Genomic DNA, 17,884 nt, shown 5'->3' with positions numbered 1-17,884 from the left:
TTCATTCAAGCTGTCTGGAAGCACCGGAACAAACATTACAGCCTCATATTGATGTATTCAATTTTCACATTCATTGCTGTATGCTTTAACTATATGTTGTCAGGTTTGTTTTGAATTATTTATACATGCATACTGTAAGAGTGTAACACAGTCTACAGGCTCTAAAAAAAGTATTTTTTTATGTTCCTGTTGAATATATTTATGTTGCTCACATCAGATCACAAGTCAGATTTGTCGCTGAGCAGCTGTTTCAAAATAAGCACATGCAACTATGTGGAAAAGTGAGCAGGCTGCATCTAAATGGAAATTATTTTTTTTCTGTTTTTGCATGAGTGAAAAACTAAAGAACGTGCCACACATTTAAGGATTGAAACTAAACAATGTATGTGCAGTAAAGGCTAGTAATGTGATCAAAGGCAGACTCTTCAGATAGTTTATCTGATAAACGATCTGTTATGCACAGACCAAATCGTTTCCATTAGATTGAGTTAAGGTGCCTCTTTTGATGCTTGAACAATTTGCAGATTAGTGTTAAGTGGCAAAACAAACACAAAGCAGATCCCTCTAAAAATGGTCATATAAGAAGGCTGGAGTGACAATGAAGGAAAAGGAAAAAAGCAGCCTAACATCTAAGGACACGTTTTTAACAAAGCCTGAAAAAAGGTTGTTTAAGATCATTTAAAACATTAGAAAGATTGTCATTTTTGAGCAAAACACAAAGAAACAAAGGTGTGTCTTCTATTCTTGCACACAAATATCTAATATAATACCCACAGGTGGAAATGGAATAATAGATATATTTCAACAAAAAGATTAAAAAGATACAATGTTCATTTCTGTAAAAAAATAAGTGGATGTTATTCTAAGAAGTTATTTTTCTTCATGTTATTCTAAAGGGTCTAGTCTTTGTCTACGGATGAACTGAATTGTTGCTCTAATTATCTTTTGAAGAGAGAATACTTTCCTGGCATAGCTCCAGTGTAGGTTGGGCTTGATTAGTCACCTTTTGATTACAGAATTGTGTGCTTTGACACAAACAGTTTCTGTGGTTACCTGCAGTTTTTTGGATGAATAAAATTTGAGTTCTTGAAAACCTTTTTTTTTTTTTTACACCAAACTGTCTGACCCTGAGCTAAAATTGCTAGAAGTCCTAAATAATCCAGCCGTTGTTAGAAAACTGTGATGCTCATAGAATTTTTTTTTTTCTTACAGTGAAGTGACTGATTTCAAATAATCACATTCACTATCAGCCTTAACTCTATAAGCCTCAATAAGCGTTTTAGCTCCTGTCACACACTTTCTTAATAATTAAAGAAAAAAAAAACAGGTTCTGGATGTCAGAAGATTAAATTTATCTGGGTCGACCTGTCAAGGAGATTCCTATCACTAGATCGATTCATATCCCAAACAGATAAGACTTTGTCTGTAATATCTAAGAGTCTGTCCACCGGTCTGTTGAAAAACTGTTTTTTTCTTTCTCCTGCAGTGTCCCCACATTTCATGAACTACAGGAAGATATCCTGAGCAAGCTTGCTGATGTCCTTGAGGAGGTATGAGCCTTGATTCCATGTGGCCTCCCCAGCGCAGAGTACTAATAGATTATCAAAAATACTAAATCTGTTGCAGTGAATGTCGGCAGTTCGAAGGGGAATAAAAAGATATTCCAGATAATGGTTGCCTGATGATAGCAGTTGGACTCCTCCATTGTTGGAACAACACAGCAGCTGTTGTGTTTTATGTGCTGAGGGTGGTGATGTTGAATTAAATTGCCCACTTATTAGGAGACAGTATTTTCCAAACCTGTTCAGGAATTCTGCACACTGCAGCCAAAAGCCATTTCAGCTTTTAAACGGTAGAGCTAAACAAGCTGAGTCACATTGTTATGCGTTTTATTAAATGCTGTAGTTTTGTATCAATTATTCCTTAAATGTTCCTATGGTAACCTGCTTTTAACACCATCTCTTCTTAGAGCATGAAACATATTAAACTCACAAAAACCATTTTATAAACATCATTATTTATTTATTTTTCCTTCCACTGGTTACCACTTATATAAATATATATATATATAAATATATATATATGTGTGTATATATAAATATATATGAATGCACTTTTTAAATATATTTGTGTGGTTAAATCCATTGAAATGCACTAAGAATATACCATCATTGTGTATGGTAATGCACTTTAAATGTAAATGAATTGATTTGAAATGTTTGTGCTCTGTTTTATTACCACATCGTAACAGAAAAGATCAATGTGATGTGAAAGATTAAAGCGAACTCACACAACTTTAATTAACTGCAAACAATACCTGCCTAGAGGAGCAAAGACAAAGGCACAACAACTTGTTCTCCCAAATAGAAAGCAGTTTCTTCAGGGAAATTTAATTGCAAGACTTAAAAACAACCCAATATAACAACAAAAAAACATCACTGCTTATATTGATGGATAGAACTTTTTCATAAAAATATTTGTAACAGAATCCTATTTTCTAGCCATCCAGACCAGGTTAATGGATGATTTCTTCAGTATAATTTTGGGATATAATTTTTTTCTTTCATTACACCTTTGTGGTTGCTAACTCTGAGGCTTTTAACCCACTAAGCTGCCTTCAAGAGGAGTCTTTTCTTTTTTATTATAAAACACCTAAAGAAGAAAAGGTATCCCAAATTACAAAGATCCTTTAGGATATATAGGACAATAAATTATCCAAAACTCCTAACATTTTTATCTGATAACTGAATCATTGGGTCAGTAACTTTGCTGTTTAACATGTAAACTGAGCACATAATACATTCGGTACATATACGTATAAAAAATGCTTCTTCTAAACCGATAAATCTATGTTTTGTAATGACCACAAAACCAGAAATGAATATTGATTTTCAGCAGTAACGGACTCGCACTTAGACCAACTGCTTGGCAACATTGACATAAAAATATACCCCGTGAACTATATGTATTGTTGAAACAATCGCAATTTAGGAGGTTGTTTGCTTGTCACTAATTTGTGTGATTTATTTAGATGTTAATTTAAATAAAAGGGGGCAGATTTGTACATTTATCATGAACAAGGTTGCAAACGTGCATCTCTTTAACTGCCCTGGCTCATATTTGTGTACTATTTGTCATCAGAAACATGCTTTAATTTGGAAAAAAAAAGTTTCTTTTTGATGTTTCACAATCTGCGTTTCGAAGTTACCCAAGACAAGCTTGATTATACTTTAAGCTGAAGTGCCTAGTGCCTTTTACAAGACTGTGTGAACTTTCTTTTTCTTTTAAACTCCACAAGAATTAAGAAAACAAGGTCATCCATCATCATGGCAAAATAAAACTTCTGTATGTGACAACAGCCTACGGTTAAAAAGCCAGAGGGGTAACAGGGTAATAGTTCAATCTCAAAGAAGCAAAACAAGCACACACACACACACACACACACACACACACACACACACACACAAATAAAATAAACCTCCTCTGTCTGAATTCCCATGTATAAGAAAATAGAAATAGTTTGGCAGCAAAAGTCTAGCTTAAATAGTCAGTTTTGCTTTGCCAACATTTAGAAAATAATAATGAGAGTTAAAAATATGATGTATTATCTGTGATATTTGGTTTGAACCACTCAGGGTTTTCTTTTCTTCTGAAAAAAAGAAGAAAAAATGTCATTAAGTTTTAATTTGTTTAATCAGATGTTCTCTGTATTGGCATATACTGGTTAATGCTCATGATAATACATCCATTCAGTTTGCAATTGGCTTTTTTAATAGTCTATAATTGATTTTTGATTAGTCAGATTGATCCTTTTTTTCTGACTCCGGAAACATGTATTAAAAAGCACAATTTATAGTCTAAGCATCCTGTTATCACAACACAGTTGCCTAGAACTTGTGTTTTTAATAATGCACAGCTTCCCTGGGCCAAATAGTGAGATAAATAAACAACTGATGTGTGATACTCTAGTTTATGACCCATCAGGAGGTTCTGAGCTCTGTATTTCCCGTAGACTCATTCTCCGAGGCACAGCTTTTCTTCAATTATTCTGGAAAACAAAACCTAAAGCGTGTTAGTCAGTGAACCCCACGGAAGCTTTTCTGAGACGTCTTATGCTCCCTGTGCTCCGGTCAAAATATAACTTCATATTGAGTTCTCACCATGGTGCAGAGGGGTTTTTCACACTTTATTAAAAAAATGTCATATCTTACATATTACTTCACTTTACCCAACCAAAATCTGACCCTTGAGCCAATGCAGTTTTGCCAAGCAGTGGAAGTCCTTAAAGAACACAAGTCATAAATGCAAGTGCAAAAAGAAAGTGTTTTATTATGTATAAGTGGGTCAGTGTACTGAGTCATGTTCTGACACCGATAGGTTCTTAGTAGGATTATTGAAGGTATAGGAAAAATGACTGGTGCATGGATATCCTGTATTTTACATTTGGATCAGAGCTCTGATTTACAACTCAGATGAGATGCAGCACCATTCTCTTAGATTTCTTCATAGTCAAGGTTTTAAAGTATATTGAAGCGAGCAGTTCATGTAAGGCAGCAAAACTCATTTCAGTCTATGGTTTCAAAACAAGATTTAATATTAGTAATGTATGTACTTCTTTATAAAAGTGCTAAGAGGATGAGAAATGTGACCAAAAAAAAGTCCATTGAGCATGAATAAAACCTCTTTTCTCTGGTCTTCACCTGTGTTTTCTTCCCTTGTGACAGACACATTATGAAGCTGGAGAGTACATCATCAGACAGGGGGCCAGAGGAGACACCTTCTTCATTATCAGTAAAGGGAAGGTGAGGACAGACCTGCCAGGCCATGCACCCCCAAATCATCCTCATCACAAGGCAGGGCATAATGGCACACACACAGCAATTGATGCCAATCTGTGATGCAAAGGGGTGGTATTTTTGGATGGAAGTTTGCTGTCATCAATCACACCGAGATAGACTGATAGGCAAAAGTGCTGCCTCTTTCATCATCCCTTTCAACAGCAATGGGAGCATCTAGAAAGGGGAATGGAGTCACTTTGATTTCCTCTTTCAGTAATCAACACTGGCTTTCACACTGAGCCCTGTCCTTGTGGCTTTAATGCTGTTGGAGAAGACTTTTGCACACATGTATTGTGATGCCAAGATTCCTGATAGACTTTCTCCTCATTCGTTTTGCACTGATTACACTTAGGTTCAGTATTTTTTTTTCTGTCCACTCTCTTGTTTCCTGTCCAGATTCACACCTGGTCATGTTTGTTCTCCACCTCTTACTGCCCCCTATTTCTGATGCATTCAACAGCATCACTGCTAAAAGTCCCATGAACCGTCAAAAAGTAGAGGTTACTTAACAATTTACTGTTCAACTGTAAAACGTTAGGACACATGACGTTTCCTGTCTCTTTTTTAAATCTCTCCTTTAATGCAAAACAGATGCTATACAAATTATCACACACTGCACAGCTCACAGAATTACTGATGGATATCTGGATGCAGACACACAGATCCACTCCTGCTCTTACCCATGTTTTCTGCTCTCGGTGTTGCCAGCATACCTGAATATCATGTACACCAGAGTGACAGAGTGATTATCCCTTATTGTGTCATCATATATTAGCAAAGAAAAGCCAAAGGCAAATCTGACACTCTGGTGTACATGATATTCAGGTATGCTGGCACAAGATACGTTGCTACTTCTAATTAATGAAGACATCATCTCCATACACTTTCTTAAACACCTGCTCAAGTGCCTCCCCTTCAATTTGTAAAGTCTTTGAGCACAACAGAGTGTCAGTGCTTACACACAGTATAATTTGTTACTCCTCAACAAGACAATTACCTGTTTAACAGATAGAGACATCTGTCACACATGTTTATTTTATTATTCTAAATAGCTTGCACTTTTAGGAAATCATCAATGAGTAAATCAGATGTGTTTTCTTATGATTTTGCCCTCCCACATGTTTTTCCATCTTCAGTTTGTTCCCACCAGCTTCAGCCCTAACTCTTCTCCTGCAATGCTCCTTGTTTTGGCAGGTTAATGTGACCAGGGAAGACTTGCCCAACGGAGAGCCTGTCTACCTCCGCAGCCTTGGAAAAGGAGACTGGTTTGGAGAGAAAGCATTACAAGGGTAAGACTGATCCTGTAATAACCCTGCCTCCTTCAGTTTAAATCCTCTGTTTTCTGTTTTTTTAGATCTAATTTTCACATCCTTCATTGTATCATCAGAACCCACTTTATATGCCGTGTATGTTAAAACATGTATGTTTATGGAGCAGGTCTTTATAGCAACAACAAAAATACATGCCATACACAATACTAGTTAGATGAAGGTGGAGAAAATCAGTGCAGTTGTCATTTGTAGATATTTAACATTTTGGGAATGTCAGGCTTAATAAATATTGATGTTCATGTAGAAAAAAGGAAGAAGCTGCTGCTTTGTTTGGTTCTGGTTCAAACCTCTGTAGTAGCAGCCTAAAGGAAGAAGTTGCATGAATTCACGTCTAATGTGTGAGGAGTTGACTTGCTAAGCAAGTCTCAGAGGGAGGACTTTCCAGTAATTTCCCCATCTGTTCTTACAATTCACCGCAGTGTTTTGTTCCTGCTTCAAACCAGACTGTGGTGGATGCACACAGAACAGATTTTGTGACTGCACTGTATATATGTAACAACAACTCCTGTGGGAGGCCGTGTTCCTTCAGGTGCTGGAGAAAGTACATCCTCTTCTGGGTCTTTGTAGAGCTGGAGTTGATGTTTGATATTATCGGTGGGCACAGGGTTGATGGCTGTCTTCAAGTCTTCTAGCATCCTTTCAGCCTTGAGTGTGTTGGGCTCCATGTTGATCTGACTGCACCAAAGTACCAACTGCTCATCCTTCCAGGCTTAGAGTTATTCTCATCATGGAGAAATCTGTTGACTATAGTCTTGACTGCAGATTTTAGACGTTTGACAACTGGATCCATGGAGGTTCAGTTATAAATGTGGAAGTGCAGCAGACTGGGAACACATCCCAGTGGAGCACCAAAGTTGACTAACTATATAGAAGAGAGTTTCCTCAGCCCCGCTCACTGTTCCCTACTCATAAGGAAGCTGAGATCCACTGATAGATGTTAGGAGAGATGTTGAGTTAAGATAGTTTGGATGAGAGGACTACAGGAATCATAATGTTAACAAGGTTCTTGCATAGGTTCCTGTACAGGTAAAGTGTGCCTTATTGTACTGTGGCTTCATATTGACTTCATCATGCACTAACGTCTTTCTCTGTAACCTAACTGCAGAGTATCTATTAGCTGTCCTGTGATACTCCTCAGGTTGGCCAACACTAATCACCCATCATGACGACAAAGTGACAGGCTTGTAGTCATTCAGTCTAGGGATGGATGGATTCTTTTGCACCAGAATAATGGCCAAGTGTATGAAGCAGGATGGGACATCATCACACAGCATCAACAATCTGTTAATGATCTGTGTGAAGACTGGAGCCAGCTGGTCTGCACCGTCTTAAAGATAAGAGGGGTAGACTCCATCTGGGCTAGGGGCTTTCCTGATTTTTTATTTTTTTATTTTATTTTTTTTTAAAGATCGACCTCACATCCTCTTCAGTTGTTATCAGTGTTGAGTGAGTATCAAGCAGTACTGGTTGTACCAGATGTGTGATGGGAACTCCAATAGCTGATTTGTGGAGGGTGAGGGTTGTGAATGCTTGGCCATGCATTTTTTTTAGATTTATATTATACTATCAGTAGAACCCAAGCAGTAACATCATCAACACCGTTTATTCTGCCATGATGGATAGCAGCTTTAGTACACAAAATTGGTCATGGAGCTATTATTCTCTGCCAAAGGCGAGGGAGAGACCATTGTACTGCATGAGAGAATGAAGGCTGCCACATACTCCACAAGAACAGACAATTGTTCTCTCTCCCAGGACTGTGCTAAAAGAATATCATCATTTTTATTCTTTCAGCCCTGGTTTGAGAATTCTTGCAGATTGTTCTCTGCACATCATCTGGGCAGAACATTTTTTGTGTGGTCACTGGTTGTGTGATTGGTCAGAAATCAAAAATAGGTGCAGTTAGGAGAAGCCGAAATTTCAACATTTTTTCTATGAGGACTTCTCAGGAGTTCTGTGTTTGAGTTTCTTGTGAAGTATGAAATGTCCTGGCCAGAAAAAACGCTGTTCTTGTTCCGTTTCTGCCCCCTTGAGAAAACAAAACTAAAATTTCTTGGTTCTTGTGGAGTATGCAACAAATTTTAGTTGTGGGGTTTAAGCCCAGGCTGTGAGTTACCAGCAGACCAACACCAAACCTCTAAATGGGTCTTGTTGTCTAACCAAATTGAGGATAACCCTTCAGACAGGGAACTGAGACACATTACCCAGGTGATGGGAGAGTCAAGAAATCTTGTTTCTACTTCTACTTTCTCTAGAATGTTATGCTTTGTTTATCATCTCCTTGGAGCTCTAGCAGGCCCTTGTCAGAGCCAGTCTAAAGACCTCACTAAACCATTCAGTCGATAGGAGTGATGTACCACTGGGTGGATTTTTTCCTTTTCTTTTTTTGAAACAGTGGTTTATCCCTTTGACAATTTGTATAGTCTTTTGAAAAGCCTGAGACAGCTGCTTTGATCATTTCGGTGTAAAATCTTCTACTTTTAACAGGAACCACTCAGTATCACAATAAACGAATAAAAGAAGCTTATTGTACAACCCAAAGGGTAAATGAATGAATCTCTAATGTAAACTTCCAGCCTTTATTAGTGTTTTTATGCTATAACTCACTTCTCCAAACGACTGAAATAACGTTCTAAATTTTTATAACCGCTCATTGCTACACAAGCACTTGGAAAGATATAGACAATTTAAAAAAAAAATTACACTTGTTTAAGCTTTTTCAAGTTCCACAAAAGTATCTACAATTGAACAGCCTTGTATTTCTGGGGAAAATCCTAATATTTGTTTTTCTTATGGTAACAAAAAGATTTATGACAAGTCTACCAAGAATTGTCATAAACTAGAGTATCACACATCAGTTGTTTTAACTTTATCATAACAATACAAATAAGAGTCTTATTGCCAAAAATGTCTGTAGAAGGGGTAAATTTGAATCTGCTCTAAAAATATTTCAGGTCCAAACTTGATGAAAGTGTTTCAGTAAGAAAGAAGTTCTCTCTGCTGATCAAAGTTTATTTTATTATTTTTATTTCCTCTCATGGGAAACATCTAAAACTGTCTCAGAAATATAAATATATATTTCAAACACTTCATTTATTCATTTATTTTTTGCTTAGAATTTGTCAATCCAGGTTTGGATCAAAATCACTGAGAACTGTTTTAAAGATGATTGGTTATGTAATCGTGGCCCAGTCTATTTATATATCACACCTATCTAAAAAGGCTGTTATTTTACATCTAGCCTTTTTCTGCAAAAATTAAAAATAGTAGTACAATTGCCGTCATTATTTTTCTAAGCTCCTTGATGCTTTTATTAAAACATATATAAATATGTGACACTAGACTTCCTTCATAACCGCACTTTGTAATGTCCTGTTTGCGTTCCGTTGCGTACATCTGCTTCACACAAACATATCACCTTTTTTATTGTTTTTAACTGAGGTTTGATGAATAGAGTACTCCCTGCTTAAGCCAGCTTTTAATCTTTTCCTTTTTACTTTTTCTACTCACTTCCTTTCTTGGTTGCAAGAAACTCATAACAACAAAGACATCTTCACGCTGTCCTTGAATGTTATTCTGAATTTTCACGATCTTTGTATGTCTTTCATAAACATCTGTATGAAATGTGTCAGCTTAACTGCTGCTAATAAATTACCGCAGCCTGTGCCTGCGGAAACATACGCAGATAGAAACTGAGATTTCCCAGCATCACCAATCTCTGTGTCAACAAAATATATTCCAGCCCTGAAGACGTTTGAATTCATGTACTGTAGGATCACATTATTCTAATTTATTGTCAGCATTTGGCATTAAGTAAACAGCCCAGCACTTTAGAACTGACTCTGGTGAGAAAAAAAACATTTTGTAAGGGCTTTGGCATCAAAGACCATTTCCCTAAAGTGATATTTTTATACTGCTGTATTGTTATGGCTGTGCTCTCTAAATAAAATGTGATGTTTAAACAAAAAGAAAAGTTGGGGGTGGAAAATACTTTGAAATGCATTATATCTGAAAAGAGTCATGGTGAAAAGAGAATATGTTCTCATGGACATACAGCAATGTTAGCAAAGAAATAAATGGGGATGTTGCCATCTTGTGGCTGATTGCTGTTAAAGTTGCATTAAACTGAGTCTCCATCTCTTCAGAACACAAAGAGACTTGAGCCACAGCTTAAGCAGCAAAGTGTGGGAAATAAATCCAAGCTTATGTGCTGCTAACACATGATCGTGTTTACTTTCACCAGAAATACTGGAGCTGAAATGATCCAGCAACAGCTGGAGCTGTACAGATGGCTAGGCTTTCCCCATATGTTAAAGCTAATGACTTTAGGATATAAAAGATGACGGATCATTAAAATGCATGTGGGGCAAGTGAGGCTGTGGAAGCTTGATCTGATGGCACTGAGAAGAGCATGTTGTTCTAAATAGAAATTTGATCTTTCTGCGTTATTTTGGAGTATATAAACAAAGGATGAGCATGACAGAGTACCTGACAAAAGGTGAAAAAGCGAGGAATAGAGTACCAACTTGCAGAACTCACTGGGAAAAGCCAGGTAGTGAATTTAAAAAAAAAAAACGTCTTTGATTACCAACTGTGTAAAAATAATAGTACAGCAGGGCAGGCGATCCAGGAATCTAAAACTGACAAACATGGCTTAATATGAATGGAATAATTCTGGCAAAATCAAAGACTGAGTAAAATATGCACTGAAGAAGTGATGGTGACTGACCAGCAGAGCCAAATGAAACAAAAAAAGTCCAGTAAATAAATGAATAGCTCAACCAGCCAATATAACACAATACTGCATCAGTTCATAACAGATTGAGCAACCCAACACCTTTTGTGTTTTGATTTTTTAGACAATACATATTTTTTTCCTACATCTTTTGTTGACCCAATAAATGCTTGACTTAAATATAGGAAATACAACAAATATGCTTAATTCTACTCATTTGATCATTTCAATACTTTTTAGTGTTTCCCAACAAAGAAATAAAAAGAAGATCTGAAGTCATTTTAAACTCCTTAACATACCCTAAAAGGATCTTGTGCTTTGTTTAATTAAGAAAATCATCCTTTTTGTGCAAGAAGTGCCCTTCCCACCCTAGTTACCACTGGATGTTAGTATTGTTTGTTGTTCTCAGGGTGTCTTAAGAGCATTCAACTACACCTTTGATAGTCAACCATGTCTTAGAAATTAAAATGCTGGCGTTCCTGACTTTCTTCGCACCGGGCTTGGGATCAGAGGGCTCTTCTGCAGGGATGTTTTTCTAATTAAGTTAACTGTGTGGTTGTTCTTGCTCATGAAACTCAATAGCCCCTCTACTCCTAGTAGTCTCCTCTGTCCATCTGAAGACGTTGGCTTTGATCTGAGAAAACAGCTTATTTACAAGTCAAAGTCTTGTCTTCCCATCTGCTGTAATGGTTTGCTGATGTTTGTGCGTCTCCTGGTGTGTAAAGTACTCAAAGAAATATCAGATTGCATGTTTTCTCTTGAGACTGAGTATGTATATCCCTCAATGAATACTACTGTATACATGTAGTACATTCCATATTCTAGGAAAAGCTGCACAAGTGATCTGTTGTGTGGATGCAGCCAGCAACATATCTGATGCGACATTCTTTCTGTAATGGAGAGGTGTGAACTTTCAGTTTATCATTGGTGCAGACAGGGCATGGCCTGACTTCTTGCCCCGACTGAATATTGAGCCTGTACATTTGTGGTGACATTACTGTTGATGAGATTGTTAAAGAAAAAGTCTGATGTCACAAACAGAAATGTGATAGGTGTCGATACCTTCAGACCAACAATAGCACCCTGAATAATTTTCCCCCATTTATTGTTTGTATGTTGCCTAGTGATGGACCAGTGACTACTTTGGACTTCAACTTAATCAAAATATCATTTCTGATTCATTCATTCAATCATTTACTGATGAATGGATCACTGATAAAGTCATGATCAAAACCTAGTTATTTATTTGTCTTTTTGACCAACTCGAATCTGTAGCAGTAAGACAAACCAGTGGTGCTCATCATCATTGTGGTGATGTGTACCTCAAGGTTGGGATTTCACATGTTAAAGCCTTCAGGACAGTCACTTTAGTCACTGTTTGTTTTATGAAAATGAAAGTTACAAGTGAGTGAAGAGAAGAAAAAAAACTTCTTTGATATTAGCTTGTCAAAAACAGCATAGCCTCACCATAGTTCAGAAAATTCTTGATCAATTTATTCTCAGTTGTATCATTAGAAAAACAACATAATGTTCTGTGAACAAATATGGAAATCTATTGATTGAGGTGATAAAACCTTTAGGATAGTGGTAACAAATAAGCTGAGGTGAGGAGCCATTTTTGATAAACTTCTAAACGAGCTTCCTTTCAATACCCATTGCAATTAAAACAACACAATGAATACAATACTATTACAATAAAATGCAACTATCAACGTTTAAAAGTGCTTTATAAGAAAGGATGAACTTAGGCAAAAGTGTTGGTTTCTGGTACTTAAACCACAAACCAGCCATCTTTTTAACACGCATTTTTGGTTCAACTTGTGAAGTTTTCATCAACCAGTTGGCTTTTCTAAAAGGTGCACCATGGAGCCACCATTGTATGTTGTTGCATCAGTGCTAATGTTTGAACACTGGTTCCTCTTCACTTAAAAGTCTGTGTAATAGTGTAGTGTATTTAGACAGGCCTGTAAATAATACTCAGAATATAAAGTTTTGAGCTGAACAGCCACCTTACTTGTAGCTGTAGTTTTGTTTCATGTGAGTAGGCAGTAAACAATTTCTGCTCCTTTCCAATGAATGGTCCAGCTTATTGACTTTTTTTGGTCTTATTGAAGTGTTTTTTTGGCAATATCAGAGTTATGTCTTCTGTTTTTAGTTCATTTTTAGATAGCTGACATAATTTTTGTGCCTTTGTCTTGCCACTTACTCATTTTAATGGCCAGTGAAACCCACTAATGGATGGCATGGCATGGTACTGTAAAAGCTTCGCCAGAATCAACTTGTTTGCAGTGCAGCTCTGCATGAAATATTTTTGCTGGAGTCTTCCAGGACGGTTTTCCCGCAACATCAAACAATGTGGAGCTTAATGGCCTGATCACCGCTGTAAATAATGATCTCATTCCTTTTGCTCCAAGCCATTCCATGCTTTATTAGTTTATCTCCTCGTGTCACAGCTTTAACTTGTGACTTTTACTACTAACCAGTCTGTACATTTCACAGTCCTGTTTAATGGTCCTCTTGATACGTTGTTTATTTTATATTCTTCAAATGCATACCATGGAGTTTCTTTTTTAACTGAATACAATACTTCAGGGATCTACCCAACAAGTAACAAGAATAACAAGTACCTGAGGCTTTTCTGAAATATATGCTGTGGAATTAAACCCAGTGCTGCTTTTTCCATTCCATTCCAGCTTTATTTATAAAGCACCCTAAACAGAAATAAAAAGAAAACAACACAAATACAATAACAGTAACTGTAAAAACACTTCAAGCTGAGTTAAAAGCCAGTAAGATAAAGTAAGCTTTAAGAGAAGACTTTAAAACATGAAGAGACTCAGTTTATTTACAAAAATGCACAATTTCACACCACAATTTATGTGGTACAATTGTGAAAAGGGAGTGTGCCATCAGTTTCCTACAGGCTAAAGATTTGATTTTAGGTGTTGGAATACAATGAAGAATGCTGGAATAGGGCTAAACATTGAGAGTTGACCGTAATCAGAACCTTGAACTAAAAAAACAAAACAAAAAACAATCCAACAGCTATGAAATGAAATAAAATAAACACCAGTGTGCGAGATATGCACCCATGTGCAACTCTACATCCAAGCTGACATTTGCCATCAGGAAATAAAAAATATTCCAGAAGGAACTTTTATTTTTTCTTTATTTTAAACAATAAAATGTAAAGACCTAAATTACAGACATGTAAACATGCTTCCTGGACAATTTATTTCAACTGTTTAAAGAAACACTTAATTAGGATTAAAGCGACCAACATTCTGTCATGGTTTTGTCTACGATTAGACCCACAAGCAGAAAACTCACAAGAAACTGGCAGTGATTTTAAAGGTTTATTTTCAGAGCGGCAAATGAAATCTGGAACAAGGATTCTGCTGGAACACTGGCTCCAGCAGCTCTGGGTGCAGGACACACTTGAGAGGGAGAAGTAGATGTTAATTGTAATTTCGTTTCACCACACAGTGAGTCTTTGCAGCTGGTAAGTCTAGCTTACGGGTTACGGAGCTGGACCAGGCTGGAGCAGGTTTGTGGCGGCAGTGAACGGCGGAGAGCGGACAGGGTTCGGTCACGGACGAGGAAGTCCTTGAAGCAGCTTTAAGTTCCACTCAGCGGATCTCTCTCTCTCAGAAACAACGCCAGGTTGTAATACAGAGTTCCCACGAATGGCAATACTCAGGCGCCGACTGAGTGGCAGCATGCTCCTTATATGCCTCTCCTTAATAGACCATCATCTGATCCAGGTGCGTCTCATAATCACCCAGCCACTCTCCAGAACGCTCCAGACCGCCACCTGCTGGACAAAAAAAACCACAACACTCTACAACCCCAACACATTCTTAACATTAAGCGGAACCAATAAGTCTTGTCTTTGCTTCAGTTTTACCCCTCGGGTACAGGTCACTTCCTGCAGTCAGTATAGCTGCTGTCCCATTCCCACCCTCTAAGCATACTCTATTTAAATAACTCTTTTCCCAGGACACAAGATTATTGTCAAATTACCATGCTCATTGCAACCGTCTACTGGAAATGAATGCCACAAGCTTCTGTGTAAGTCTAAGGCGCATTCCTGCCACAGCATGCAGCTGCTCTTAGTGTGTTAGGGCTTGTGCAAGTGCGTTCGTCGGTTTTCCAATGCATTTCATCTTGTGCTGCAATTAACAAGTGCAGAGCCATTGTGGATGACTTAGATTCAGCAGTGTTCAAATGAATCACACTGACGGATAAGGTTTCAGGATTGTGTTTCATATATAACATTGCCCGTATCAGTGCCATGGCAATCCAGAGTTGTTTTCCTCAGCCACAGTTGAGCAGCGGGGGACAGGTGTGAAAAACCTCGCAGTAATACGAACCTCTTAAGGTCACTTAAGAATGATTCATTCTTACATAAACACTATTTCAAGACGGCCCAATGCGGTGCATTGTTTTGTTGTGTCACCATGGTTAGTTAATGACATGAGCTGTGCACTTCCTTTTATCACATAAATTAATTTGCATTAGTGGGCTGTGGGTGGTACTGTTGCTCTTTAACACCAATAAAATGTGAAGTTGGTGTGCGTGATAAGCTGCCTTTTTTATTAATAACTACCATTTTAAAAACCCATTGCTGCAGTTATTAAAGCCTTGAATTATTCACTAAAATTGATCCTAATTTACATTTTAAACTGGCTATAAATATGAGCATTTAGGACCAGGCGAGGCATTGTTTTCCACAGTAGCAGCATGGATGCAGGTCATAGAGGCTTATCAGAGGTGAATTTATCACTGTATGCACCACACTAGCTGGGGGGCTTTAGTGTTCATCTGCTGAAATATCCTTTACCCCTGACAAAGGCTGCCAACCTCCACTCTGCTCTCTCCTCCACGGTCGTCCTCACATTTCAAAATTTGTTTCTCGCACCAGCTGTGACCTTTATTCATTGGGGTCAGCAGAACGAGTGAGACTGGGCATGTGTGTATTTGTGAGGGAATGAGGAAGCGGAGGTGTGTGTGTGAGAGGGGGGGGCATTTGTGCATTTGGATGAGGGGAGGCAGAGGGAGTTGATATGACATGAGGAGGAATTGTCACCTCAGTTCATTGAAATAGATTGTGATATGTCTGTGAGTTCGGAGCAAATACAGGGAGTGATTGTCAGTAACTGGTAGCACTTCACTTGAATTGAATTTACTCCTATTGAATCAAGAACAAAATCTGGTTTAGCTTTTTATTTCCTGTCTGTTGGGATAATAAATCTAACTGATGACCTGGACTTTCGTTTTTTCAGTTTTTTGAAAAGATGGGTCATAATATAATGTGCTTATGGGACATACCTTGAAGACTTTCCTCCGTTTTTTTTTTTTTTTTTTTTCTGTTTTTGTGCCTCTAACAGTTGTACTGGATATTCATTCAAAAATACTACAGAGGAGTCTTTTGTTGAAGAGCTGCTCTTCTGCATTAAAGTTCAAACTGAGCCCTGTGGGACTCCATGTGCTGATCATTTTTCACAGTGAAGGATGGATTCTGGGGCTACGGACTCTGAAGATTCATGCGACTGGGGCGACTCCTCCGAAGAGGGAACCTCATCAGAGGAAGATGAACTCGATGTCAAATATAATAAAGAGTAATGCCAGTCTTGCAGGGATGTGTGTTGCTTGTTGAAAAATAGCCCTTTCATTGGGTGCCAGTTCAACTTAGAATGACAGGAGTTGAATTAGAAAAGAAGGCCATCATCATAACTTTAATGAAGCATTTAAAATGATTATTACTATGAATTAATAATAGTTTTGCTACGGTGTGTCGTTTGTACACTTAGTTCAGCCAACTAATTTTGCTGTTTTATATTCACTTTCACCAGGGAGGACATCAGGACAGCCAGTGTCATCGCAGCAGAGGCAGTCACCTGTCTAGTCATAGATCGAGAGTGAGTATTATTGAACTTAATGTCTTTTTTTTGTTTGTCTAAAAATGTAAAACAAGCCAACAAATGCTGCTGCTGATGCTCTCAGTCTTATGGTCAATGCTGTACAGGTGTTCAGCTTCTGCAAATAACCACAGCACATTTGCTTTTCATTGTTTTCAGTTTCCATATCAAGAAAATGTATTGAGGTTATTCCAGAAAGCACAGTTTCATCTAAGAGTCTCCACTTAAATTTCAAAAGCTAAATACATTCAATATAATAAATATCTTAATCAAATTATGCTTTCAGTAAAATGCTGTGCTCTAATACAAAATAAAAACTAAAACTATAAATAATTGCTTTTGTTGCTAACTTTGAACTCTTTTCTTCTGCTTTGATAAAACAGCAACTACTAATTAGGAATGTAGAATTATATTTTTCGCTACAAATTTTCAACACAGCCTTGCTTTATTTATTTATTATAGGAGCTCATTACTTAAAATCTACTGAGTGATCCAGCTACTATGTTCAGGACTTATGTACAAATATTTTCCAGTCAAGAGACAAAATCAGTTTTTGATTTACAGTGCTAAAAATGTCAAAAAGCCAAATGTTAAAAATTATTTTAAACCCAGCTTTAGTTGAGAATTGAAATAGAAATGAGATTTGTCTAAGAATTACTGCCAACTCTTGCTTTTTACAGCAGGATCAAAGAGTGTGGTCATATTTTCAGCTGCACAATGTTATTTATGGTTTTGACAGGCCATATTTTTTCTGTTATTTTTAACTAGTTCCACATTTTAAAGTAGCATGCTTTTTTATGTAGGAAGACTGTATATTTTAAAACACAACTTTAAGACTGGTTACCATTTAAGGCAATCATTTCTTTGCCTCAAGCTTTAAAGGAGATTCACTGTTACACATTTTTGGGGGAAATAGATTGAGGAGGAATGAGAAAGTGAAAAACAAGAAAACAGAAACTAAACACAAACCAATAAACTAAGAGTTCTGGAGGGCGGCCCGGGCGCCGTCCTCGGCGGAGCAGACGAGAGCCGAGCTGACGTGGACCAAGCAGGCGAGAG

At 37.5% G+C, this 17,884-nt stretch overlaps 1 protein-coding gene across 2 annotated transcripts in view; it reads left to right on the top strand.

Moving 5' to 3' along the window:
• The window catches only part of LOC108242381 (cGMP-dependent protein kinase 1), an 88,854-nt gene that overhangs the window by 57,878 nt on the left and 13,092 nt on the right, over nucleotides 1-17,884 (top strand). The window contains exons 5-8 of one of the 2 annotated variants that reach the window (XM_017427173.3): nucleotides 1,487-1,550; nucleotides 4,725-4,802; nucleotides 6,033-6,127; nucleotides 16,760-16,825. In XM_017427173.3, the coding sequence (XP_017282662.1) occupies nucleotides 1,487-1,550; nucleotides 4,725-4,802; nucleotides 6,033-6,127; nucleotides 16,760-16,825 (303 nt within the window). Of the gene's footprint in view, nucleotides 1-1,486; nucleotides 1,551-4,724; nucleotides 4,803-6,032; nucleotides 6,128-15,965; nucleotides 16,526-16,759; nucleotides 16,826-17,884 lie in introns of those variants that run through there. The other variant, XM_037973710.1, reaches the window with a different exon arrangement.

Source organism: Kryptolebias marmoratus, linkage group LG22 (assembly GCF_001649575.2).
Source record: "Kryptolebias marmoratus isolate JLee-2015 linkage group LG22, ASM164957v2, whole genome shotgun sequence".
Taxonomy (NCBI): domain Eukaryota; kingdom Metazoa; phylum Chordata; class Actinopteri; order Cyprinodontiformes; family Rivulidae; genus Kryptolebias; species Kryptolebias marmoratus.
Note: the sequence above shows the minus strand (reverse complement) of the source record. Positions and strands in the feature narration are given on the sequence as shown.